The 25,016-nt window shown below is 47.4% G+C and overlaps 1 protein-coding gene across 3 annotated transcripts in view; it reads right to left on the bottom strand.

Moving 5' to 3' along the window:
* The window catches only part of Cacna2d4 (calcium voltage-gated channel auxiliary subunit alpha2delta 4), a 100,208-nt gene that overhangs the window by 58,601 nt on the left and 16,591 nt on the right, over positions 1–25,016 (bottom strand). For 2 of the 3 annotated variants that reach the window (XM_050148514.1, XM_050148515.1), the window contains exons 7-18: positions 18,407–18,467; positions 17,669–17,819; positions 16,053–16,127; positions 15,644–15,733; positions 15,358–15,471; positions 14,872–14,950; positions 10,334–10,467; positions 8,860–8,937; positions 8,137–8,217; positions 7,458–7,532; positions 4,090–4,176; positions 3,523–3,594 (exon numbers count right to left, since the gene is read on the bottom strand). In XM_050148514.1, coding sequence (XP_050004471.1) covers positions 3,523–3,594; positions 4,090–4,176; positions 7,458–7,532; positions 8,137–8,217; positions 8,860–8,937; positions 10,334–10,467; positions 14,872–14,950; positions 15,358–15,471; positions 15,644–15,733; positions 16,053–16,127; positions 17,669–17,819; positions 18,407–18,467 — 1,097 coding nt within the window. The remainder of the gene's footprint in view (positions 1–3,522; positions 3,595–4,089; positions 4,177–7,457; positions 7,533–8,136; positions 8,218–8,859; positions 8,938–10,333; positions 10,468–14,871; positions 14,951–15,357; positions 15,472–15,643; positions 15,734–16,052; positions 16,128–17,668; positions 17,820–18,406; positions 18,468–25,016) is intronic. The other variant, XM_050148516.1, reaches the window with a different exon arrangement.

Raw genomic sequence — 25,016 nt, 5'->3', positions numbered from 1 at the left:
GGGAGAAATAGCTGAGAGGCTTATGGTCTTGTAGGCAATAGGAAGCCGACTGAGACAGACGCTGGGCAGTCACCTGCGCATAGGAAACCTCAAAGTCTGCCCTCAGAGAGATACACTTCCTCCAACAAGGCCACACCTCCTAATAGTGCCACTTCCTATGAGATTAGGTGGGCCAATTACATCCAAACTCCCACAGAAGCAATAATAAGAACTTTGAGAGGGGGTGGAGAGATGGTTCAGTGGTCAAAAACACCCACTGTTTTTGCAGAGGACTTGGGTTTGATTCTTAGCACCCACATGGCAGCCCACAATCTTCTGTAACTCCAGCTCCAGGGGATCTAAAATTCCTTTCTGGTTTTCCCAGGACACGTGCACGTCTGTACATTTACCCAGGAACATACACATAATTAAAAATAAAATAAAATAAATGAACTAAAAGCAGTAAGAGAAAAACATCTAACACATCAACAAAGAAAGAAGCATCAGGCTTATTTTTAGCAGCTCTCAGTGCCAGGAAAAGATGCAATAATGTATTTGAGCCCTGAGAATACAGACCTGCTGACTAAGATTGCTGTGTCCAGCAAAGATGTCTTTAAAAGTTGATGGAGACATAAGGGCATTTCAAGACAAACACAAACCTTACAGTTTCTCAAACCACGAAACATAAGACCGCCATATGACCCAGTCAGGACACTCTTGGGTGCGTGCCTGGGCAGTCTAAGGCAACACCCCACAAGTTTACCTATCCTTCTTTGTTAATTGCTGCTCTGTTCATGGCAGCTAAGAAATGAATCAGTCTAGATATCTATCAACAGATGAATGATTTAAAAACAGGCAGAGCACGCGCGCGCACACACACACGCACACACACAGACACAGGGAAGTTTTGGAACTCCTCAAAAGAAAAGTCAAGTCATGACATTTGCAGGAAAATGATTGGAAGTGGAGATCATATGTTAAGTGAAACAAGGCAGACTAAGGAAGACAAACACTCCATGTTTTCACTCGTGTGGGATGTAGATTTACAACGACGCGTGGGTGTCTATACAAATGTGTGTATTTATGTATCCATGTGCGAAAGTTATGAAACTTGAAAAGGAGTTACCAGGGGATGGGCGGCATGGCAGAGGAGGGAAAAGAGGATCATGGGATACGTGTGATATGAAGCAGATAGGGAGGGGTCTCGGGGAAGGAATGGAACTAGCCAGAAAGGGGCAGGATGGGGCTGGAAAATGTACTGAGTAAGGTAGCCCAGTCCCAGAAAGGAAAGCACTGTGTTTTCTCTCACACGTGGGTCCTAGCTTCTAATTATGTAAGTGTATATGACCTATATAATTATGTAACGCACACACATATATATCATATAATTATATAATACATGTATCACACACATATGTATCTATGTGGGAGCAAGTGTGTGTAGAGGCTAGGAAACCAGAAAGGGGCTCATGGAAGAGGAAAGAAGACTTTAAAGGAGAGCGGTGGGACAAGTGTAACACAGAAGTGGAAGGGAGCCCTGGGGGGAGGATGGGAAGATGGAGGGAGGGAGAGTGGGGGGAGGACCAACTAGAACCACGCAGGAAGTGGCATAAGGAAAACTGTTGCTGCATAATCCAATTTAAGAAAAGAAATGTTTTTCTAGACACTCGAAGAAGTCTTTGAGGCTGGAACTCCAAGCAAACAGAGCTCAAAGTCCTGAAGTCTAGAACCTGTGATTTTCCATAGTCCTAGGCTAGTTTCAGGCTTCTCTGATGTCTCCATCCGCAAGATGTAGAGGATATGAAACCGGCCTCTGTAGGGTGGCTGAATAAATGGGCGTCTGTACTGTGCTCAGTCTGACTTCTGATAAATCTAGACTGCCAATGTCGGTGGTGTTAGCAATGGGAAGACAGGACATCTGTGTCCTAAGAAGCCGGCACCCCAGTTACCATCGCCACCACCATCCTGCTCCTCTGATGCCCGCATGCTTCAGAAAGTCTTGATACACTGAAATGGTTTATTGTAGCAATGAACAAATTTCCCAGGCAGGAAGAAGTTTCTGTTGCTCCCGGTTAGGACCCTGCCTGGTGGCTTTGAGAAGGATGGAGAGGCCTGGAGATAACTCCGGGCCCTGGGAGAAAGGGCGAGCGCACATTCACCCACTGGGTGTACCAATGCGTTGGACATGGCACAACTGTTATGGTTGTTGAGTGGCCATGCGCACATTAGGGTTTTCATGCTAGGTTCAATGTCCTGGCACGCTGTACCTTGGCAGAGGTTGTAGGGCATGTTGAAGGCACAGGGAAGGAACCATGACTCTTTTGTTATCAGTGGTGACCTGGCTTTACTGACATTCCCGGTGTGTCTGATGAGGCAGAAGTCCCACAGCAGTCCTGTTGGAGACCGTGTCCCTGTCTAGAAGGGACACTGGCCAGCACCTCTCAGTTTGGCCTCTGCGGAGAGCTGAGTACAGTGGAGGACTCGGGTCTAGTTGCTGCAGACAGATGCTGTGTTCTTTGAGCGGAGGCAGGTGGGTAATGAAGGAGGTGGTGGGGGTGGTTGCATAGGAGGAGGTGACATTTGCTAATATGTCAAGGGACGATGCAAATTCAGAGGACTCATCAGAGCCTTTTAAGTGAGAAGATGAAGTGTCTTTTCGGATGACACACAGGCCTATACAGATAGTGGGGGTTTCTGATTTTGACTCTCTATAGTGAGGGTATTCGTTTCCACACTCTGTGTTTGAACAAAGTCAGCTATAAGGAGCGGTGAGCCTTTCCAGCCTTTCCCCATGTGACATGTTTTAGCAGAGCTGCTGGCAGTTTGCAAAATTAACTGTCACGTTCTCCCCTTCTATCACAAACAACCACAGGGCCAAATAGCAGGCAGTGGAGGGAAGAAGGAAGAGCTGCGAGGGACCCACCCGGACAACTTCCCTACTCTGTGGTTTCTTTGTTTTTAATATAATTTTTTTATTGAAAAAAAAAATTCCGCCTCCTCCCCGCCTCCCATTTCCCTCCCCGTCTCCCTTTCCCCCCTCCTTCCTCTCCTCTCCCCCTCCCCCCACTCCTCTCCCCCTCCCTCTCCAGTCTGAAGGGCAGTCAGGGTTCCCTGCCCTGTGGAAAGTCCAAAGTCCTCCCCGCTCCATCCTGGTCTAGGAAGGTGAACATCCAAACTGGCTAGGCTCCCACAAAGCCAGAACATGAAGTAGGATCAAAACCCAGTGCCATTGTCCTTGGCTTCTCAGCAGCCCTCATTGTCCGCAATGGAGCGTCACAGACGGATCTCTGTGAGTTCAAGGCCAGCCTGGTCTACAATGTGAGTTCCAGGACAGCCAGAGCTGTTACACAGAAAAACCCCATTTCAAGAAATAAAAACAAACAAACAAACAAACATAAAAGAGCATCAATGAAATCAACAGCACCGTTCCTACCCTGCCTCTACCTTCTCTCTCTCCTCACACTCCCAAAGCCACAGTAAAATCTAGGTCCGGGCTCTGTGCTGCCTGCTGGGACCTCATGGGCACTGTCCCTCATTCCTTACCCCTTTGTCCAGCGGCACTCTCACATCCATGGTGTGTGAACCCGTTTCCCCGTTGATCATGGCAGTTCTCAGCTTTAAGAGGAAAGAAAGGAGAGTTGGTGCCTGTTCACCTGAAGAAGGGAGATTTGGGGCTTTGACCCCGTCTTAGGATCCCTAGGATACTAGTTTTTCTGTTTTCCTCTGAGCAGAGTTCTAGGAGGTGAGATGGGCCTGGGTCTAGGCACCTCCGGCTCACAATTCTGGGCTTTCATGGAGGCAGCGCACTGAAGGGATGGATGTTCTGGGATACAGTGTTGTGTTGCTGAGACATAATCTCCTCTGGGTGTGATAGAGAAACTGGAAGCTAAGCACAACACCAAGCCCATGCTGGGCTTGCAGGCACAATTTCAGTCCTTCTCAGTCACCCTGTGACATCTTTAGTTGCTGGAAGAATGGCAGGCACAGAGCCAAAGGCTCTGCTCCAGAGCTGTCCAGCAGCCTCAGCATCCCCATCCCCCCAGGGCTTACTCACTGGCTACAGGGCTCACTGGGTGAGTAACATCTCATGACACCTGTCTCCCGACTCACGGTTTCCGCCTGGTCCTCCCACTCCACTTCCGAGAGGTCCACGCTGTTGTAGTTGGGTTTGGGTCTCACTGTCTTGCCGTCTCTGTACTGGAGTGGGCCAGATGGGACGAAAAGGCGGGGTCAGCATTTACCCTGTTCCCTCCACTCTAAAATCTTTCAAACACCCTCACAAAATCAAAGCATCCTATGATCTCCCAGGATGACCCAGGCCAAACTTTTACTCAGTGTAAAACTGCTCCGGCCAGTGTGTGCCCCAGATGGCCTCCGGCCTCCTGAGCGTAGCACATTCTCATGCCAGGGATCTCCTTAGTTTGTGAGACAGCATGTCACAGTTTGGACAGCCCTCATTGCTAGGATGTTCTCTCTCCCGTGGAGTTCAAATCTGTCTCCGAACTTTCACTTATTGCTGTCAGTTTTCTTCTGGAACCGCCCAGAATGTGTTCCTCCCGACAGAGCTTGGGATGCTCAATCTTGACTGTCTCAGCTAAACATTCAGTCTGAAAATATCTCAGCTCTCTGAAGCGATGCTCAGCTCTGTCAATGTCACCCTGAAAACGGAGCTGCCAGGGAAGAAATCAATATTGCCCACGGAGTCTGGCCAGGAGGTGAGAGGTACGCTGTGTGGACTGAAACACAGTACAGCTCTGACTGTCTCTGTTGGCGGCTTGGACGGCCAGGCCAGCTTGGCAGCCCAGATGGCGCCATTAGCCAGGCGAATCCCCTCGGTGTTCTCATGCGGCGCACTCCCTCCCACACGAGGGTGCTCAGTTTGCGAGCGCCCACCTATTTCTCATATATTCCATCTTGTTAATCTCAGATGATCATTTTAGAATACTTTCTGAGCAGTCAGTTTTCTCTTCCAGATTTTAAGGCAGCTGCAGGAGCATTTCATCTTGATAGATTTATTTTAATTGGTCAGGTCCAAGGGCAGATCAACAGTGCTTAATAACCACCTGGCTCCAAAATTTGACACAGATCCATGAGCCAGTTCTCTGCACGGGGCGTCATCCTCTTGTTCTTTCTCCCTCTCGCGCTCTCTCGTTTTCTTGCTTTCGTACCCTTTCTTTGTGACAGATGCCATCAGTTGTCTATAATTACGCCTGTGGTACTTCCCTGGTCTAGCCTAGTAAAGCCATCAGTAAAGGGGAGTTTATCATCAGAGCACGTTAAAAACAGAGCCTTCTCCTCCTGAAAGCGGGTCCCGAGTAGATGTCCGGGAGGCGGAGTTCCTGTCATTGCTTGTCTTGCTTCTGCTAGTTGTTTCGTGTACGTGCGTTTTATTTTTTCTGTCCTGATTGTAGCATGGCTGTCCCAACACTGTCCCTACTCGCCTTGCCTCCGTACCCATCGCCCACACGATGCTCTGCTCTCAGATGTCTTCCTGACGTCCACGCTCACCACACAGCGCTGCCCTGCCCTCTTATGCCTGAGCTACTTTTCGGGAACAGTCCAGTGCATTTCCTAAGTCCTGACTACACCTGGCAGATGGTAGTCAGTCCTCAGCCTCTCTGAATAATATGTAACTACATCTGATTAGGCCATTGACACAGAAAAGCCCCGGCTTGCCTCTTGCCCCTCTTTTATTCTATTGTTAGGAATATCCTCTATTATTTTGATTTCTAAAATTGTACCTTTTGCTTGCCTGATAGCGCTTTCCTTATAGAGTACATGGCACTAATCTTACTGCGTCCTTTGGTAAGCACTGCCTGCCATGTGCCTTCATGCTTTTTCTTTTCTTAATTAGATGTGTCCTTATGTTTACAGGACTCTAACTAGCACAGTTAAATCAGGCACACAGTAGGTCCACAACATGATTGGCTGGTGAGAGCATTATTCGTGTGAGTTGCCTAGATGGATGCTGATAGGTGGGTTTCTGGTCCGTGCCTCTTCATTCTATCTGTCAGCTCTGGGATCAACCTACATGTTCTCTCACTGCGAGTCATTTGATAGCACCAGTCCCCAAGAACCTGTTGGTATAAGACCATCCATTGGTTCAGTTATAGGCCCTGCTGAGTCTGACCTGGAAAGACAGAGGGGAAAGGAACAATGTGTCCCCATAGGAGCCTTACCATGGGCCTTAAGTGGCTCGGTCAAATGTCTTAGGAAATATTCTGTATCCACTTGAGCTAACTGACATGCGCCATGGTTCAGGGAGTCTCCCAAATGACTCCTGGGGCAGAGAAGCCCCTTCATCAATTCTCCTGCTACCCAAGACTCCCCTGGGGTTCCTTAGAAGACTGAAGAGGAGCAGATTTAAGATGCCTCCAGGACTCCAGCTCCTTTTACCTCTCCAGCCATCATACCAGCCATGTGGTCATTGCTACTACGGACAGTGTGGATGCCCCAGAGGCAGTGTTTTCAGATACTAGGTACTCAGGGGAACTCACGCGAAAACACCAACAGCTCCCGGACAAAGTCCGAAGGGTACAGGGGCTCTGGGAAGCATCAAAAGGTAAGCTCAGGGGACAGTTCACCGCCCTTCTTAGAGGGCCTTGCTATTTTTAATTGTGAATTCATTGCTTACAATCCCTTCCCGGTCCTCTGGGGTTCTGATGGTCCATCTGTGGGTTGTAGGAGGGATGGACTCACTGGGACAGTTTATCTGTGATAGACGTCTGCAGTGATTAGGCTTTTAAAAAAGATTTATTATTTTTCCTAATTAAGTGTATGTGTGTATTTGCATGTGGGTATGTAAATATGAATGCAGGTGCCCATGAAGGCCACAGGTATGGGATCCCCTGAGACTGGAGCTAAAGGGGGTTATGAGCTGGCTGAAAAGGGTGCTGGGAACTGAACCCAGGTGCTCTTAACTGCTGAGCCATCTCTCCCTCATGGTTTGGCTCTTAAACAGCTCCCCAAAATCTCTATGTAGAAGTCTGGATTCCAGCATGGCACAGTTGGAAAATGGTAAGGTATTTGGAGATGAAGCCTAGTCCGGGGTTTAATGTCCTTCAAGAGGGTTATGGGACTGAAGTCTCTCTTATTTTATTGTCTGGGGTCAACAGGTTTACTCTGTCTCATGGTCCCATCATGCTATGCTGCATGCACCCCACAACGCCATAAAACAAGAGGTTCAACCAGCCATGGACTGACGTGGTTCTTTCTTTGTAAGGTGGTGATCTCAGATGTTCATTTCAGTAACAGAAATCAGGGCTCCATCTTCACAATCCCAGTCTGCATTTCTGCTCTATGGTGTGGTTTCACGTGTTTTTTTTTTCCCATGTACATCCTGTTAGATAATAAGTAGTTTGAACAGGTACAATGACATTCATTTTTCTCTTGGACTGGCCAATGATTTTTTAGCCATTTTTGTGAACTGTCCCCAAATCTCATATTGTTAGAATCTCAAGGCAAAGATCTGTACCTACCAAAGGTCGGAGGTCAGGATGAAAGAGGATGTAGCCGTTGTTAGTATTCAAAAAGGCATATCCATGTACCCCAAGCTGCCAAAGCCAAGGGTTGAGGGCATTAGATGCATTGGATGGCTAGGTGGGGTAGGGGTTGGGGAAGGGAATGACTGAAGACAGCAGATCCTAGCAGTGGTGGTGTGGGAGGGCCTTCTGTCTATGTGTTGCTTTTATTGGTTAATGGATAAAGAAACTGGCTTGGCCTATAACATGGGAGGAGGAAGGTGGAGTTAGAAAGGAGCCATGGAGCCACTGGAGACAGATGCTGGGAATTTTACCCGGTAAGCCACAGCCACATGGAGATATACAGATTAATAGAAATGGGTTAAATTAATATGTAAGAGTTAGCTAATAAGAAGCTAGAGCTGATGGGCCAAGCAGTGGTTTAATTAATACAGTTTCTGTGTGATTATTTTGGGTCTAAGTTGGCCAGGTGGCCAGGAACCAACAAGTGGCTCTCTTCCAACACAGTGGGTTTTAAACACAATCATATGTGTCCCCTACTGGTTTCTGATCAAGCCACCATGGACTGCAGCCACAGAAATGTGAGCTCCAGTGAATTTAAGCCGATTTTCTCAGCTATCTTGTCCCAACAATGGGAAGTTCTGGCTCACCCTTCCAGGATCCCCCTCAGGCTCACCTTGTATCGGGGTGCCAGCTTCATGAGCTCTCTTAGGGTCACGTCAGAGCCCACTACGCCCAGGAGAATGCCATGGGATCGCTAGAAGGAAAAATGCAAGGGTCAGAAAAACTGGGCTTTACTGATGTTCCTTTGCAGTTGCATTGGAGGCTGAGTTCCCCAGATAAAAATGTAGACTGTCAGAGGAGGCCCCAGGGGCAAGCTCAGCTGTTAGGAAGATTAATGCCCTGCATTAATATTTAAGTAGTGACATTTAAATGAAATACAAAGCTAAGTGAAATATTAATATTCACAGCGGAGGACGGACTATAAGAACCATAGCTTATATTGCCTCTCTCTATCACAAGCATAAGGAAGTATTTTCTGACCAAACAGACTATAGAGAGCTCTGGAAATTCCCTCACTTAGAGGCCTTCATGTACAAGCAGAATCTACCCACTTTGGCTAGTTAAGTGTGGTTCATCTGGAAGGCTAGCAGAAGATCCCATAGCCTTCTGTTTTAAGAACAGAGCAGGTGGCAGTCACCCCCTCCTTCCTTCCCCTGGCTGAGGCTGGGAGCTTTGGGAAAGCACGGACTCTCAGCTCCACAGTTGACCAGGAGGTTCTTGCATGGCTTCCCCAGGACTGAGCTCGGGAATCTGTACCCAACCCTTGCAGCTGGCTATAGAACTCAGAGGTCTGGGATCTAAGCTACGTGCAGAGGCGTGGGGAGCAGTCACTCACCGTCTCGTTCTTTTTGCTGAAGACTGGCATGGCCACCGTGGTCAGGAGCACCAGGCTCTGTGCCTCTGAGGTGAAGAGCTGTTGGGGCAGGAGAGCAGAGAAGGAGTGAGCCGCGGTGTGCAAAAACCCTTTGCACAGCAGCTTAGCAAAGAGGCTTTGTCTCCACCGCTGTCCTCTCTTTCCTGGGTCTCTGCTAAACTCAGGCTCGACTACTACCTAGGTGTGGCTTGGCCACCACTATTCACAACTCAGTTCCCTTTTGCTGTGTTTCAAGTCCTCAGACTTCCTTCCACCAGATCCTCAGCATGGCCTTAATATTCTTATGTGTGAGAGGCACAGGGAGCACGTGGTGGGCATGGGCTGGAGGGCATGGATGGACAGAAGAGGAACAAGCAAGAATGAACGAGTGTAAGCACGCAACGTGGGGGAGTCAAGACAACGCTGAAGCAGATCTGAGCCTCTTTTCTTGCCTTCCTTTTGCCCCTCTCCCTCTTCTCCATCCTGGGGCACACAGCCTGTGGCCATTGACCACCTAGACAATAGAGGGTCACCTACTTAGATGGACAAGGCTCTTCCCTGTGGCCGACAGTGTGGGACAGATGGCATCTCCTGGGCAGTGCCTCAGGGAAGAGCCCACTCGAGCTGGTCAGGTGCTCCTCTTACTATACAGGGACATTAGAATGGACTTCTGAGGCTTTTGTCCCCAGGTTGGCAAGGTGGTTTTTATCTTCTGCTACTCGCTAGAATAAGCGTGCCCCTATCCTTAGACACAGAGAAGGGAAGATGAAAAGCTGAAAGCGTGCTGTCCCAGCCACCTCTGCCTTTGAGTTCTGGTCAATAAGAGGCAAGGAAGTGCCTGAGCCAGGAGGCCCCTGAGCAATCCCCTTTAGATGGCTAAGCACGACCCTGCACCACTGGCCTCTAGGACCAGGAGGAAGAGGACCCTCGGCCTGGAGAGTAAAAATGGCTGCAGGAAGGAGCCTGGGTCCCTGTGTCCAGAAGCTTCATCAGCTCTGCGATGCCCACCAAAATGTCTAAGAGTCGTCTCCACCTTTGTCTTATCTAAGCCACTGTTGTGAGTAATCCTAGTCTGTATATTGTCACCAAGGCAGGGGCTCCATACAGGATGCGATCTGGGGAAGAGGCAGGAAGGTCTCCTCACCCAAACATCCTCCATGACCTCATATCTTTGATATTTTCCCCTCCGTGTAAGGCATTGCTTCTTCAGGACAATGAACCAGGAAGTGCCAGAATGAAGCTGCAGGATGGTGAACCGTTGTGTGAACATTTAGGACGGCTGGGCACAAAGCTGGTGGTGGGATGAGGGCTTCTAGGGGAAGGAGGGCATGGATGGTTTTTATCACCCTTCATGAGTCCTCCTGAGGATCCTGGCCTCTCCTGACCAAGAAGTCACCTCTTGCTCCTTCCCTAAACTCTGGCCCCCCTGCCAACCCGGAGCCATCGTTACGCTCACCCTGCTGTCCATATACGCCTCTGTCCAGATGATGTCATGATCGTGGTTGATGACCATGGGACGGCTGAGCACATGCAGGTACTCCATCACGTTCTCCTGGGCATCGGCTAGTGTGGAGATCTGTGTGTAGTAGCCTGAAGGGGGCAGGGCTGTGTGATCATGGGATGCAAAGGACATGTCCCACTTGGTCTCTGCATAGGGCTTATGCACACTCCCAGCTGCTGGGTAGCCCTAGCTGGGCCGCTCTACTTTTTGGAGGCCATGCATTGTTCCCCAGTATAAGACAAAGGCCTGCCCTGCTCCCGCTTGGGAGATCTTGGGGGATCTTCTCACTGCCAACACTTCCCCAGACAAGAGCAAGGGCCTCAGCTGCAGCAGTGGTACCACCAAGTCTCCCACTTGTTACGCTCTCTGAGAAGTGGGACCCCAACAAGATGGTGCCTCCTGTCCTCCTGCGTCCTCAGCTCTCAGTTTCCCTCACCTTTATTCTCCTTAAGACTCTGGTGCAGGCTCAGGCTATGGAGCAGGCTGCTTTATTCTCTTCAGGGTAGGCACAGTGCTATTGGAAAGGGCTGTGAATGGTTTAGTAACTTTGGGTTTCATTGCCCATCACCTCCCCCAAGTCATTCATTCCATATGCCAGCAAAATGGGACAGCTTCCTTCCTTCCAAGCCTCTTGCCTCAGACTCCTAGAGAATGCCATTTCCTCTATGTGCAAGACCTTTCCTCATAATCCCTAGATTGGGAAAGTATTTTTCCCCATTGTTCCCTGCACCCTGCCCGGCCTATGCCTTGGTGCCAGCATGACACATTCCCATCATATTCAACTGAAGTCCATGTGCCAGCTACACCAAGATCAAGACTGAGCCCTCTTGCCTCATCACTCTTAATCCACAGCCTTCAAACAGCACCGGGTACCAAGTACAGACTCAGTAAATTGCATTGCAAGGCCAGGTTTTGGGTTCTGATCCCAGATAAAAGAGAGCCGTTGGTACACAAAATATTGTTCTAGAGAAAATACCACACCTGCTAGTTGTGGCCACCTGTACATATAATCACAGCACTTGGGAGGCTGAGGCAGGAGGATCATTATGACTTGAGGTCAGGCTGGGATACCCAGTGACAGCCTGTCTCATAAAACTAATAAATAGGGGCATTTGCCGAGAAGTCTGGCAACCTAGTAGGTTCAATTCCTGTAGCCTGCGTCGTCAAAAGAGAGAACCAAGTTCCACAGGTTGTCCTCTGACCCTTATCACAGACATGTGATTGGGTATGTGCACAGATGGGAACACACACACACACGTGCACATGTGTGCTCTAAATAAATAAATAAATGTCAAATTAAAAAAAATTTAACCTCCCTTAGAAAAATCAATCAACAAATAAATAAGGAAAAAAATGAAAAAAAAAATGGGGCTGCAAATAGCTCAGTCAGCAAAACACTTGCCAAGCATGAAGACATAAGCCTCATCCCAGAATCCATGTAAAAAGGTGTGTGCTGTGGCCTGCCTTTGTAATGCCAGTGCTGGGGAGGCAGAGATCGGTGAATTCCCGAGACTCCCCAGTCAGCCTGACTAGCTCAGCTGGTAAGAAAAACCTGCTTCAAAAATTCAAGATAGAAGGCCCCTCTTAAGAAACAGCTCCTCCTGGGGTCCTCTGGCCTCCACACACGCACACACACACACACACACATGCATGCACTTCCTCAATGTGTGCACACACACAAGAGAAAAAAAGATGATCCCCTGCTTTGTCTTTGAACAGAACCAATGCCTTAATTTGCCACAACAGGAATGAAGGTGGGGCATGAGAGAGCTGACATTTAAAATGTGGGTCTCCCGATAGAAATGCGCACACCTATGAATACCTGATTTTTGACAAAGAAGCCAAAATTATACTACGGAATAAAGAAAGTATCAACAAATGGGGCCAGCACAAATGGATGTCGGCGTGTACAAGAACACAGAGAGAACCATGTCTATCGCCCTGCACAAAGCTCAAGTCCAAGTGGATCAAAGACCTCAGTATAAATCCAGTTACACTGAACCTGACAGAAGAGAAAGTGGGGGAAACCTTGAAAACATTGGCACAGAAGATCACTTCCTGAGTTTAACACCAGAAGCACAGACACTGAGGTCAACAATTAATAAAATGGGACCTCCTGAAACTGAGAAGCTTCTGTAAGGCAAAGGACACTGTCAGTAAGACAAAATGGCAGCCTACAGAATGGGATAAGATCTTCACAAACCCCACGTCTGACAGGGATAATCTCCAAAATATATACAGAACTCAAGGAGCTAAACATCAAAATATAAAATGATCCATTTTAAAAATGGGGTTCATATCTAAACAGAGAATTCTTAAAAGGAGAATCTCAAATGGCAGAGATACATTTAAAGAAGTGTCTAACATTTGTAGCTATCAGGGAAATGCAAATCAAAACAACTCTGAGATTCCATCTTACACCTGCCATAATGGACAAGATCAAAACCACCAATGGCAGCTTATGTGGAGAAGATGTCGAGTAACAAGAACACCCCACTACTGGAGGGAGTGCAAACTTGTACAATCACTTTGGAAATTGGTATGGCAATTTCTTAGAAAATTGGGAATCAATTTACCTCAAGACCCAGCTATACCAATTTTAGGCAAATACCCAAAGGATGCACAATCATACCACAAGACATTTGCTCAACTATGTTCATAGCAGAATTATTTGTAATAGCCATAACCTGAAAACACCTAGATGTCCCTCAACCAAGGAATGGATAAGGAAAATACACAATGGAGTATTTCACTCAGTTGTAAAACACGATGACCTCATGAAATTTGCAGGCAAATGGATGGAACTAGTAAAAGTCATTCTGAGTAAGGTTACCCAGAGCCAGAAAGATAAAATGGTGTGTACTTGACAGGGCCAAGCGGATGCTGTAACAGGCTGCTCCATCTTTTCTCAGGCCCCAGTTTCAGCTTCCTGAAACTGAACAAGCAACTTCTGAAGAAAAGCCATGAATAGAGGACAGTCAATCTCCAACACGCCCAACAGCAAGGAGGAGGCCTGGTGCATGCAGTACTAGGCCAGGCCAGGCCTGAGCCAGCCTCTACAGCAGCTCAGGAACAAGGCCTGGGACTTGTCCAGGCTGATTGGGGTCATTGCCATCTTCCCTTTGTGTAGAACTGTTGGTCCCAGCATGCCAGTATACTAAAAAAAGACTCTACGCTTTTGCATCAAATAAGGTCTCTTGATGGTCTTTGTGGGTATTGACTCTGGGTACAACAATACTCACTTCTAAGTGGATATTGGGAAAAGCAGTATAGGATAAGCAGCCTACAATCCACAGCCCCAGAGAGTTTAGATAACAAGGAGGGCACAAAGAGGGATGCATGATTTCCCTGGGAAGGGGAACTAGAGGAGATCTCTGGGTAAACTGGGGGCGGGGTTGGGGATGGAGGAATGAGAACTAGAGGGAACTGGGTCGGGAGGCTGCATGTGGGAAGCAAGTGGGAGGCCGGATGGAGGGGGAGAGTAACAAAAGAGACTTAATAGGGGGTCATTTCAGAGTTAGGGAGAAACTGGTGCCAGGGAAATCCCTAGGAACCCACAAGGATGACTCCAATTAAGGCTCCTAGCAATAGTGGAGATGGTGCCTGAACTGACCATCTACTGGAAACAGAATGGTGACTTCCCTAATCGCCATCAGAGATACTCTATCCTGTAACTGATGGAAGCAGAGGCAGAGATCCACAGACAAGCACTGTGCTGAGCTCCGAGAGTCTTGCAGAAGAAAGGGAGAAGGGATTGCACCATCCAGGGGAGTCATGATGGGGAAACCCACAGGGACAGCTGACTCAAGCTCATGGGAGCTCACAGACACCAGACCAACAGTCAGGGAGACTGCATGGAACCAACCTAGGCCCTTTGCAAGTGTGTGACAATTGTGTAGCTTCGAGTAAAGATTCCAACAGTGAGAGCAGAGCCTCTCCCTGCGTCTTAACTGCCTTTTGGTAACCGTTCCCCATGCTGGAGTACCTGGCCTTGCCTTGATATAGGGGAATGAGCTTGGTCCTGTCTCAAACTGATGTGCCATGCTTTGTGCAAGCTCCTGGGAGGCCTGTCTCCTTCTGAATGGAGATGGAGGAGGAGTGGATGGGGAGTGGGGTAGATGGAAAATGGGAGGGAACGGGAAACTGGTTGGTATGCAAAATAAATAAAAAAAATGCTATTTAAATAAAAAATTAAAAAAAAGAAAAAAGTGTGGGTCCCCTCTTGCCTCCTGCTCTGTCTTCTGTGTTATGTATTTGTACAAGGCTTTATTTGAGGAGACAGTTCTCTTGTGTACACCCTTAGTTTTGGATGTCTATGAGCCCCGAAGTCTTGCCTCCTGCTCTGTCTTCTGTGTTATGTACTTGTACAAGGCTTTATTTGAGGAGACAGCTCTCTTGTGTACACCCTTAGTTTTGGATGTCTATAAGCCCCGAAGTCTTGCCATCCTGCTGGCTCAGCGCGGACTGCAGGTCTCTCTCTTGCCGGCGCTTACCTTTGTTGTTGCAGGCGATCCACTTCAGGCGGTCGGCAAATGTCACTTCTCTTCCGATGAGGTAAGTGAAAACTCGGACCTGTCCACAAGAGAGGGACTCAGCAGCTGCAGGCAGCATCGGTGCCATTTATCATGGGCTTACATGCAGGTCTTTCTTCTGGGATCTCCGGCTGCACCCTCTTGGGCCAGAGAAAAGCCAGAGGCCCTGGTGAGAACGTGAACTGCCAGGGTCCGGGTGAGCACGGAACAGTTCTTATGTCTCAAAACCACTCTGGTCCTTTGTCCTGCATCCTTCCGCATCCCTCCTCCCGGCCCAGGTTGCTTACTTTCGGACACCCAATTAGAATGTACCTGACCTGGTGAACAGGTCTAAGGGAAAGAACTCTGAACGTGGGATTGTGCTGCATGTAAGACTATTATGGTTTCGAGAACTCTCCCCTGGCACTGGGAGAGGCCTCCTCTGCTCTGACTTGCAGCGGTAGTTACCTTGCGGTCTGGCCAGTTATATTTCTCAAACACAGGCTCATAGTCTTCCACGGCTCCGTCGGTGATAAGCATAATGGCCTGGTTACAGAGACTTCCTCGTCTGGACTCTTGAAACTGAGGGAGCAGGGGTGAGGCTGTCACCACAGCCACAACCTGCATTTGCAATGGCCTCCCTTTACCTCCACCTGCCCAGGCTCCCCCCCCCCCCCCCCCCCCCCCCCCCCCCCCCCCCCCCCCCCCCCCCCCCCCCCCCCCCCCCCCCCCCCCCCCCCCCCCCCCGAGGTACCTGATTCAGGATCTGGAAAGCCTCGATTAGGGCCTGGCTCACAACACCCACACCTTTGACCATCAGTTCATCCACCAACTGCTTGAAATGCTGTCAGGGTAAACATGAGAGGAGGCTTAGAGGGTCAAATGCAAGACCCGAGCTCCACAGCACAGCCAACCACATACTCTTGAGTCTGTGTTTCTTAAATGCCCAAAGATAAACTAAGTGCAAAAGGCTTGGTACCAATCCCTATCTCCTCCTAGATGGCAGGGCTGAGGATGAGACTGACCAGAAGGTGGACAGTCCAGGGTAACCACTGATTTGGTTTGTTCTTGTCGGAGGCCATGTGATGGGCAGAGCACCATATAGAATCTTCCCAGACACCTCCCCCACCTGGATTCGAGCTTTGTTCGTGGTGGATGCTCACCTCTCGGTTGTCTCGGTCTGCCTGGACGAGGATGCCTTTGAAGCAGGGCTCAATGTAGTGGACGTAGTCATTGTACTGCAAGGCACAGTGAAGAAGATAGAAAACAATGTCTCACCTGGGCAAATGGGCAGTGCTGTCTTGGGGTGTCTGAACGGAGCAAGCAGAGGATCTTGACTCTAAAACTGCTCCCCAAGTCCTGGTTCCGATGTAATGTGCCCCTTCTAGGGTGTACTGAGAACCTCTCATCCAGGGGGCATTCCTTTGTGCACTCAGACCAGCCAAGCCACCGTCCACCAATCCCAGAGCTTCCCTTGCATAGGATCCTCCCCAGATGGGGTAGGGAACTCTAAACTACTTTTTGCTATTGTTTATTTGATAGTGGCTTTCATTATGTAGCCCAGGCTAGCCTAGGATTTAAATCTTTTGGCTAAATGTTTAGAATGTTGAGATGATAGGTGTGAGCCACCAAGCTAGCTACAAATGTACTCTTGTTCTTCGCATACATGTAGATGGTCATTAGTTATCCACAGGGGTGGGACTAGGGAGAAACACGAACTGCTAACACCCCCTTTTCTTTATCTCCCTCGCAGTTAGAATACAAACTTTTAGGGTCCCTAATCTTCCTTCTGCTGACGTAAGAGGAAAGAGAGAGGACACATAGCTACATCATGGAAGAGCTGTGGGGGGAACTGGGGAATGCAGGAGTCAGGGTTCCTTCTGGGAGTTTCTCTGAGGAAGCAGGGCAGAGTATGGGAGGGAGGGGCTGCGGGCTTAGAGGGATACCACACTTCCCCTCTCTGGTAGAGTATAGAACCTGTTTCTGTGGCCATCTTGTTGTTGCAGACCCTGGGATGAGTGTGGGAGTCAGCTCTGGGCTGTGTGATGGTTGAGTGCTGCCATGGGCTAGCTGAGCCTTGGGTAGCAAGTCAGGGTCTGTATCCCCCAGCAGGATGCTGCTGAAACAAGACACCTTTGTCTCAAGCATGTCTACACGCTATATAAATTCCACTAACAGCTAGAAATGTTAGGAACTATGCAGGCTGAGAAGGAATTTTGGATCAGTGCCCTCTCTAAACACCCCAGAGTGGTTGTCAACTCTGCTTCCATGGAGCTCAAGTGGTCCCCTAATGGTTGAATTTTTAAGCAACCCCCTCTTTCTCCTGTGTACCTCCTTTCCGCCTCCGTGTCTAGGCTTATGGGATAAGGAAAGTGAGAGACTGGAATCCTAACAGGTCAAGGGCCCAAGATCCCATTTGACCCCGTGTGGATGGGGAGGCTGCCAGCAGCGATGCTACCAGGAGCCCACAGAAGGAACAGAGGATCTGCTGGGGCCTCTGGTTCTCTGTCTGTGTCAGACACTGGCAAATAGACGGAGCGTTTGGCCTCAATGAGGGCTGTGCACACTCACACATTACTTCAGATGTTTGAGGGACTCGTAAAGCCACCCCAAGGCAGACTGCGGGTACAAGCACAAGTTCAGGAGTCTTCAGTGTGGAGAACAGTGTCCCTCTATGGTGGGATGCACCCGTGGCTGGAAACACAGCCCTTTTGGTTCAGGAAAAGAATATTTTCCCAGAGCAGGTGAGAGCAACTGCCAAACAGGAAGCCGCCATTACCGCAATGATATTCACGAAGTCATTTTCCCCCAGGGTGTCCAGAATGGTGGTGATAGTGTGCTTCGCGATGGCCATCCTCAGCCCCTTCATGCTGCCGCTCACGTCCACCAGAATCACTATGTCCTTGGGAGAGGTGGCTGCTTGTATGTACCTTTAGCATCATGTGCAGAATGTAGATTAATAGAAATGGGTTAATCTAAGTTGTAAGAGCTGTAAGTAACAAGCCTGAGCCATTGGCTGAGCATTTATAATTAATGTTAAGTCTGGTATTGCCTTCTGGCTGGGAGCCTCCAGTTGAATTTATTTGATCTGGCCCATAATAAACTTGGTTCCCCCAAGTTTAGGCCAGTGTGTGCTGTAACCCCTGGACACTGAGCTCACTGGGGTGGTGAGATTGGAAGAAAGCCCCCTCCTTTTTGACAGAGGGCAGCCAGGGTCCCCGAGGGTCTGGCAGCAGGAAAGGAGGGGGATTGGATACACAGCTGGTCTACCTGGGAAAGGGTTTGGCAAGAGCAGAGCTAGAGGCAGCTGCTTGGGAGACTGCAGGGAGGTCTGAGTTGGAGACAGTGGGGAGGGAATGAGGAGCCTAGCTAGCAAATCTTCCTATTCCTGGCTTGGATTAAGCCACCAAAGTCCCTCCTTAAGCCTCCCTGTAGAGGGGAGCAAGAAAGCCAAGCCAAGCCCACAGGCTGGAAGGTAAATGCTGGGGCACAGTGCCCCTCCTCTGGGAGCACTTACCAGCCACGGTTTCTGCAGTCGAAGACAATGACTCCGTTTTCATCCGGCTTCCACTTGATGCCTGGGGAAACAAAGGCAGCATCTCTCACCAGCTCCGGGAGCTGCCTGGGGATGCTGGCTATTGCTGGCTCCCACAACCGCCATGACTCCCAGGGTAGGTTCTGCTTCTAATATGGAGAACATGGTGAGGACGCTAAGCCATGCCCTGTAAACTGAGGCAGCTGGCAAGGATGGAGGCCACTTCTACAGAGAGAAACTTGCCATCCAAACCATCATATCTGGGGTAGGACCCCCCTACATGTGCCAGAGCTTCTTTGTGAGGATAAACCTCGTATCAGTGGAGCAACAGCTGCGGAAGCCGTCTGGACACGGCATAGCAGTGAGAACCCGAGCTCTGACCTGCTCTCACTGTTCAAGTGGCTCATTAGCATGTGTGGTCCCTCCTGGGCTGAGAAAAAAGTGTTGCTAAGTAATCTGATGTCAGGAACTCCTGGCACCAAGCAGAGTAGGTGTTCGACAGCAGTCTGCTGAATGAAATAAGGGGCCTGAGAGACCTCGCTTGAACCCCAGCAGAATGCAGGGGGTGGATTCTGTGTCTTCATCCAAACATTAGTTGGGGAAAATGCACAAAAACCACCAGCGTGATCCACAAATCCTCCGTAGAGAAAGACCTTGGTAATCATGAATAATGGGTTCAAAACGAGTGAGAAGAACAGATGGGATTGGAATATGCTATGCTGGGACTAGACAAAGCAATGTGGCGGATTCCAGCAGTCTGGCGGCTTCGGGGTGGCTTCTGGGTTGATAGCAGGTGGGATCTAAGGAGGTAAGAATGGAGTCCTAGGAGCGAGGATAGGGAGCGGGGCAGCCAGAGCCAAGATCTTGAAGAGAAGCAGGACAGGAGCAAAGGGCAGGCCTCGTGCAGTGGGAGTTGTGTGGTATGGCTCTGACCTATTCTCGGGTGAGCAGAAGAGAGAAGCTTTCCTAAGGCCACACTGCCAGCAGCGAGGTTGGGGGAAACTTGATCTCAGACCGACAGTGGTCGGATCATGGGGAACCTGAACTCAGAAGAGTGTTGAAGAGAAGCTGAGCTGGTGTTCTTGGTCTGAATTAAGATCTTAGAAGAGAACTTTAGCAGGTCTGGGTGCCTGGTCCTCAAGTGGCAACATAAAGGGAAGTCCCCCCCCCCCCACCTCTCTCTTTCCTTCCCTCACGGTTTCCTGCCTCCTATAGTGTTCCCTCAGAGTGCAAGCAGCACTGGCCTCACAAAGCCATGAGAAGCAAGGGTGAGAGGCAGTGAGATCAAGGCCGTTGGATTTATCTTCCCAAGAGTTACAGATGGTGGAACCATCAAATACATGGTTAAGATAAAATGACATTAAAAGGAATGAAAAGAATATCTCACGTGGATATCAGTCTATGGCATCCAAGAAAGATTTAAAATGAAGTGTCGTGGGGCTGATTAAAGGTCAGATCCAATAAGCACACAAAGCAACAGGGACATGGAAAATGGAAGCAAAACAATCAACATGATCGAGCCAAAGGCTCAGCATTTTCTGCTGGCAGAATGATCTCACGAACCCTTCTCAAGCCCACACAGGAAGTTCAAGCTTGAGATGTGTCAGGTCGTAAAAACTGATCTCAATTAACTTCTGTTGTTACCGCACAGATTGCAGAGCAGCTGAGTTAGAAATTTATTTTATTATTTTTAGTTAGATATATGTGTGCGGGTCTGTGTGTGGATACACACACATGATTGTTGAAGGTGCAGGATTCCCCTAGAGCTGGGACTACAGGCAGTTGTGAGCCACCTGACGTAACTGCTGGGGACTGAACTTTGGCTTTTCTTCGAGGGCAATGTACACTGTTAGCCGCTGAGCTCTCTCTCCAGCCAGGGTTGAGAATTGATAGTGAGGAAATAACTTGTAATTTCCGTATGCTTGGAGATTAAAACCTATACCTCAAATAGCTGAAGCACCACTGAAGAAATCACAGGGAGACTGGCCTGGGAGGGTGACAGAGTGGGTAGAGTGCTCATCTAGCCTGGACAGAGCCCTGGTTCAGTTTTCAGCACATGTGTAGCAGGCATGATGGTGTGTGCCTGTGATCTTAGCACCAGGGGGATGGAGTCAGGAGGGTCCAGAAACCATGACCAGGCTGCTGAGATGCCTGGCTGACTGAATAAAGGGGCATGCTGTCAAGGATCATGACCTGAGTTCAATTCCTGGGGCCCACGCGGCAAACAAGAAAACTGACTCCTGCAAGCCATCCTCTGACCTCCACACTCATGCCATGACGTTTGTGTGCCGGCCAAATAAACAAGCGTAATGAAATAATCCATTTTAAAACGGAACCCAAGCTCATTTCTTACTTTTGGCTACGAGAGTGTGAGATCGACCTGGTCTAGAGACTGATATTCAATCTCTCTCTCTGGACTATAGACTGATATTTAATCTCAATCTCAGTCTCTCTCTCTCTCTCTCTCTCTCTCTCTCTCTCTCTCTCTCTNTTCTCTCTCTCTCTCTCACGACTATAGACTGATATTCAATCTCTCTCTCTCTCTCTCTCTCTCTCTCTCTCTCTCTCTCGACTATATAGACTGATACTCAATCTCAATCTCTCTCTCTCTCTCTGTCTCTCTGGACTATATACTGAAATTCAATCTCAATCTCTCTCTCTCTCTCGCTCTGTCTCTCTCTGGACTATAGACTGATATTCAATCTCTCTCTCTCCCTCTCTCTCTCTCTCTCTCTGGACTATAGACTGATATTCAACCTTTCTCTCCCTCTCTCTCTCTGGACTATAGACTGATATTCATTCTCAATCTCTCTCTCTCTCTCTCTCTCTCTCTCTCTCTCTCTCTCTCATCTCAGTGTATGTATCTGTCAGTCTGTCTCTTTAAAATAATAACTTCTTGTACTGTCCTTATTGGATTTTCAAATTTTTACCAGTTTCCTAGACTAGATTGGGAAATAATTTCCCTTTTCTAGTTTCTGGAAGTATTTGAGTAAGATCAAAATGGCTATCCTTTTGAAGGCTTAATCAGCCATTTTCAAACATACAGAACCACTGTTTAACGTGACACTAATAAGTCTGGTTTTTTTTTCATTTCATTTAATTTCTTTTTCTTTTTTAAATACAGGATCTCACAGTGTAGGCTCACCTAGACCTCATTATGTAGACTAGGCTGGCCTTGAACTCTGCCTGCCTCTGCCTATGGAATGCTGGTATTAAATATGTGCACCACCATGCCCTGCTATTTAGTCTTGAAAATTTAATAAAATACTTTTTTAAAATTCAAAATCTATTTTATCTGAGTTCTCAGATTAATACATTTGTATCTATTACTGTCTTTTAAATGTTTGCTGTATATGTAATAATGTTTTTATTTATAGTATTCCATATTAAAAATTAATTTCCAAGTGGTTTCTATGTCTTTTGGTTGGTCTTTACAGGAACTCTGCTGTTGTTTAGCGTCGAGAGTGTAACCCAAGATCCTGAGCACGCTAGATAAATGCTCTTCCACTGGGCTACTCTCCAGCCCTTCTGGAATCATGCTTTGTCTTTCTTTATTTCTTAGTTTCAAATTTCATCCATTTTAGTTCTTACTTTTTATGTTTATGTCAACATATTCGGATTACACCCCTCCCAGTTCCTTCTCTCTGTCTGGAATGGACCTCGTTATGTATCTCAGACTGGGTTTCACCTTGTAACAGTTCTCTTACCTAAGCCCCCTGGGTCTTGGTATTACAGGTGTGAGCCACCATGTCTGGCAAGAAAGGAAATTTACACAATACTTTTCTCACAAAAAATAGATGCAGAAGTCCTAAACAAAATATTAGCGGGTCCAATGTAGCAAGCAAGAAAGGATTTGCTAAAATCAAGTCATGGTATTAACAGGAACGCAAAGATGGGCTAACAACAGGAAATCGAAGATTTGAGTGGGAACATGCAGTATGCCTTCCACAGGGAGACAACACATACAGTTATAATGAATGGAATGGGGCTACTCCTACTGCATGCTGGGAAAATGTGACGTCAGACCACAGCGAGATGCCAGCGCAGACTAACAGAGGACTTTGAGGACTTCAAGGCTTAGCCATCCTCAGTTAAAGAAAGTGACTCAGTGGGACAGCTGACTCATTACTTGGAGGGAAGGCGAGGGATACAAGCATTTTGGAAAACAATTTGTGATTTTCTTGCCAAAATTGAATACCTAGAAATCTTAAGGCCTAGAAAATTTATTCTTAGACACAGACTCAAGAGAAACTCTTGAAATCATGTCTAAAATCAAAACATGTATAAGAATATTCACGGGGTGGGGGACAGAGTTCAGAAGTTGAATGCTGGCCTAGCAGGCTGAAGAGAGAGAGAGAGAGAGAGAGAGAGAGAGAGAGAGAGAGAGAGAGAGAGAGAGAGAGCTGGTGGTGTCAAACTGAACGAAAAGCAACTCCTAAAGGCACACATACTAAGCCAGCTTTATAAACTTTTAAAAACAATTGAGCAGAGAAAGTATTCTGGAAGATAAGATGGCAGAGTGGGAGGCTCTGGGGGCCTGCCCACCTAGACAATAATTGTATGGTTTGAATATATCTGATATCACTATTTTGGAACTTTGGAGTCTATTAAAGGCTTTCAACTTGCGGGAGAATTCTTTGATGGTAAATTGTAGTTAGTGTCTATCAGTTTCAGCTCTTAGCGTACTAGCTGCCCACCTCCCATGTCAGTCCTGTGGCAGGCAGCTGTGCTTGTATTCTTAGAGCAGCTAACACACAGCTTACAGGAGCCAGGTTTGGCTCCCAAGACCCTGCTTTCTGAAAATAGAAGATCCGGGCTCCCGTTGCTGCATCTGATTATTGCGATGCACGCATTAAAGACTGCTGGCCTTCTTTATTGTGCTTCCCACTTTGGTCTGAGTCCCTCCTCCTGACCCAAGTCACTTCCAGGAAATTTTAAGACCAGGTATTTCCCTTCCCACTAATATATTTGCTCTTTTTGCAACCATGCATTAAAAGGAAGAACATTCTAAAACAACTACATATATAAAGAGAATTGTAAAGTGTTTCATGTGATTAGAAAGATCTGAGGCCTGCAATCTACACCTCAGACTGATCTTTCAATACACAGGCAGCTTAAAATTAAAAAAGAGACAAAACAAATAGCAAACTATGGATAAAGGAATCTGACTTCTGGGATTGTTACAGTATTAGATTCAAATGCTCACCTTTCAATTAAGAAAAACAAAAGCACCCGGAATACAAAGGAATAGGAAAGCATGGCCCATTCAAGGTGTGTGTATGTGTGTGTGCGGGGGCAGGGGAGATTGATAGAAACTATCTCTGAAAAATCTGAGGGCGGATATATCAGACAAAGACTTTTCAAAGGTCTTCAAGACATCGAAAGGACCAAAGGAAGGTATGGAGAATATCAAGCAATAATATATGAACAAAAGAATATATCAACAAAGAAAAGATGATTAAATTGAAATAAAAAATTTTTGGAGGTGCAAATATTATAACCAAAGTGAAAAACTGACTGGAAAGTCTGAAAGGTATATTTTGGCAGACAGAAAATAGTGAAAGTGAAGGTAGAACAACAGAGATTATTGAGTGTGAGGGAAGAAAGAACAGAGTTTGTCAATGGGTATCGAGACTCTGAGGGATCTGGGAACATCATTGGGCTGACCACCAATGCATTGGAGGAGTCCCAGGAAGAGAAGAGAGACAAAGAGAGGGACTATGTGAAGAAAAAGAAAAAAGATAGCAAGGAAATTAAGACCTACAGTTAATAAATGGGACCTCAGGGACCTAAAAATAAATGATACTATTATTCATGTGAAAAGGTAGATGATAGAAATCTCAGATATATGTCTGACAAAAAAATTAGTATCTAGACTATACAAAGAACTAAAACATTAAACATCAAGAAAATAAATTACTTGATAAAAATTAGGTATGAAAGTAAACAAAATTCTCAAAGGATGAAATAGAAATGATGGAGAAATCATTTCTTAAAAATGTTCTATATTCTTACTTTTCAGAAAATGCAAATTAAAACTACTTTGAGATTTCAACTTACTCCAATATGAAAGACTAAGATTAAAAATAATAATACAGGCATGAGTCTGGGACCTCCGAGGGAGTAGAGAGGAGCTAGAGACCTTTGTGGACCAGGCTCAAGTCGGGGAACTCCGCGGGAGCAGGCCCTCAGTCCAGGGACATATATGGAAACAGGTCTGAGCCAGTGACCTTCACCAGAGCAGGTCTAAGGCAGCAACCACTGAGGAAATATCTCTCATGCTCTTGGGTAGGTAGAATTAACATAGTAAAAATGGCAATCTTACCAAAAGCAATCTACAGATACAATGCAATGCCCATCAAAATTCTAGCAAACTTCTTCACAGATCTTGAAAGAACGGTACTCAACTTCACATAGAAAAGCAAAAAACCCAGGATAGCCAAAACAATTCTGTACAATAAATAAACTTCTGGAGGCATCACAATCTCTGACTTCAAACTCTATTATAGAGCTACAGTACTGAAAACAGCCTGGTACTGGCATAAGAACAGACAGGAGGACCAATTGAACCAAATCGAATACCCAGAAATTA

This window comes from Alexandromys fortis, unplaced genomic scaffold, assembly GCF_014885135.2.
Source record: "Alexandromys fortis isolate MF-2015 unplaced genomic scaffold, M_Fortis_MF-2015_v1.1 scaffold_59, whole genome shotgun sequence".
Taxonomy (NCBI): domain Eukaryota; kingdom Metazoa; phylum Chordata; class Mammalia; order Rodentia; family Cricetidae; genus Alexandromys; species Alexandromys fortis.
Note: the sequence above shows the minus strand (reverse complement) of the source record. Positions and strands in the feature narration are given on the sequence as shown.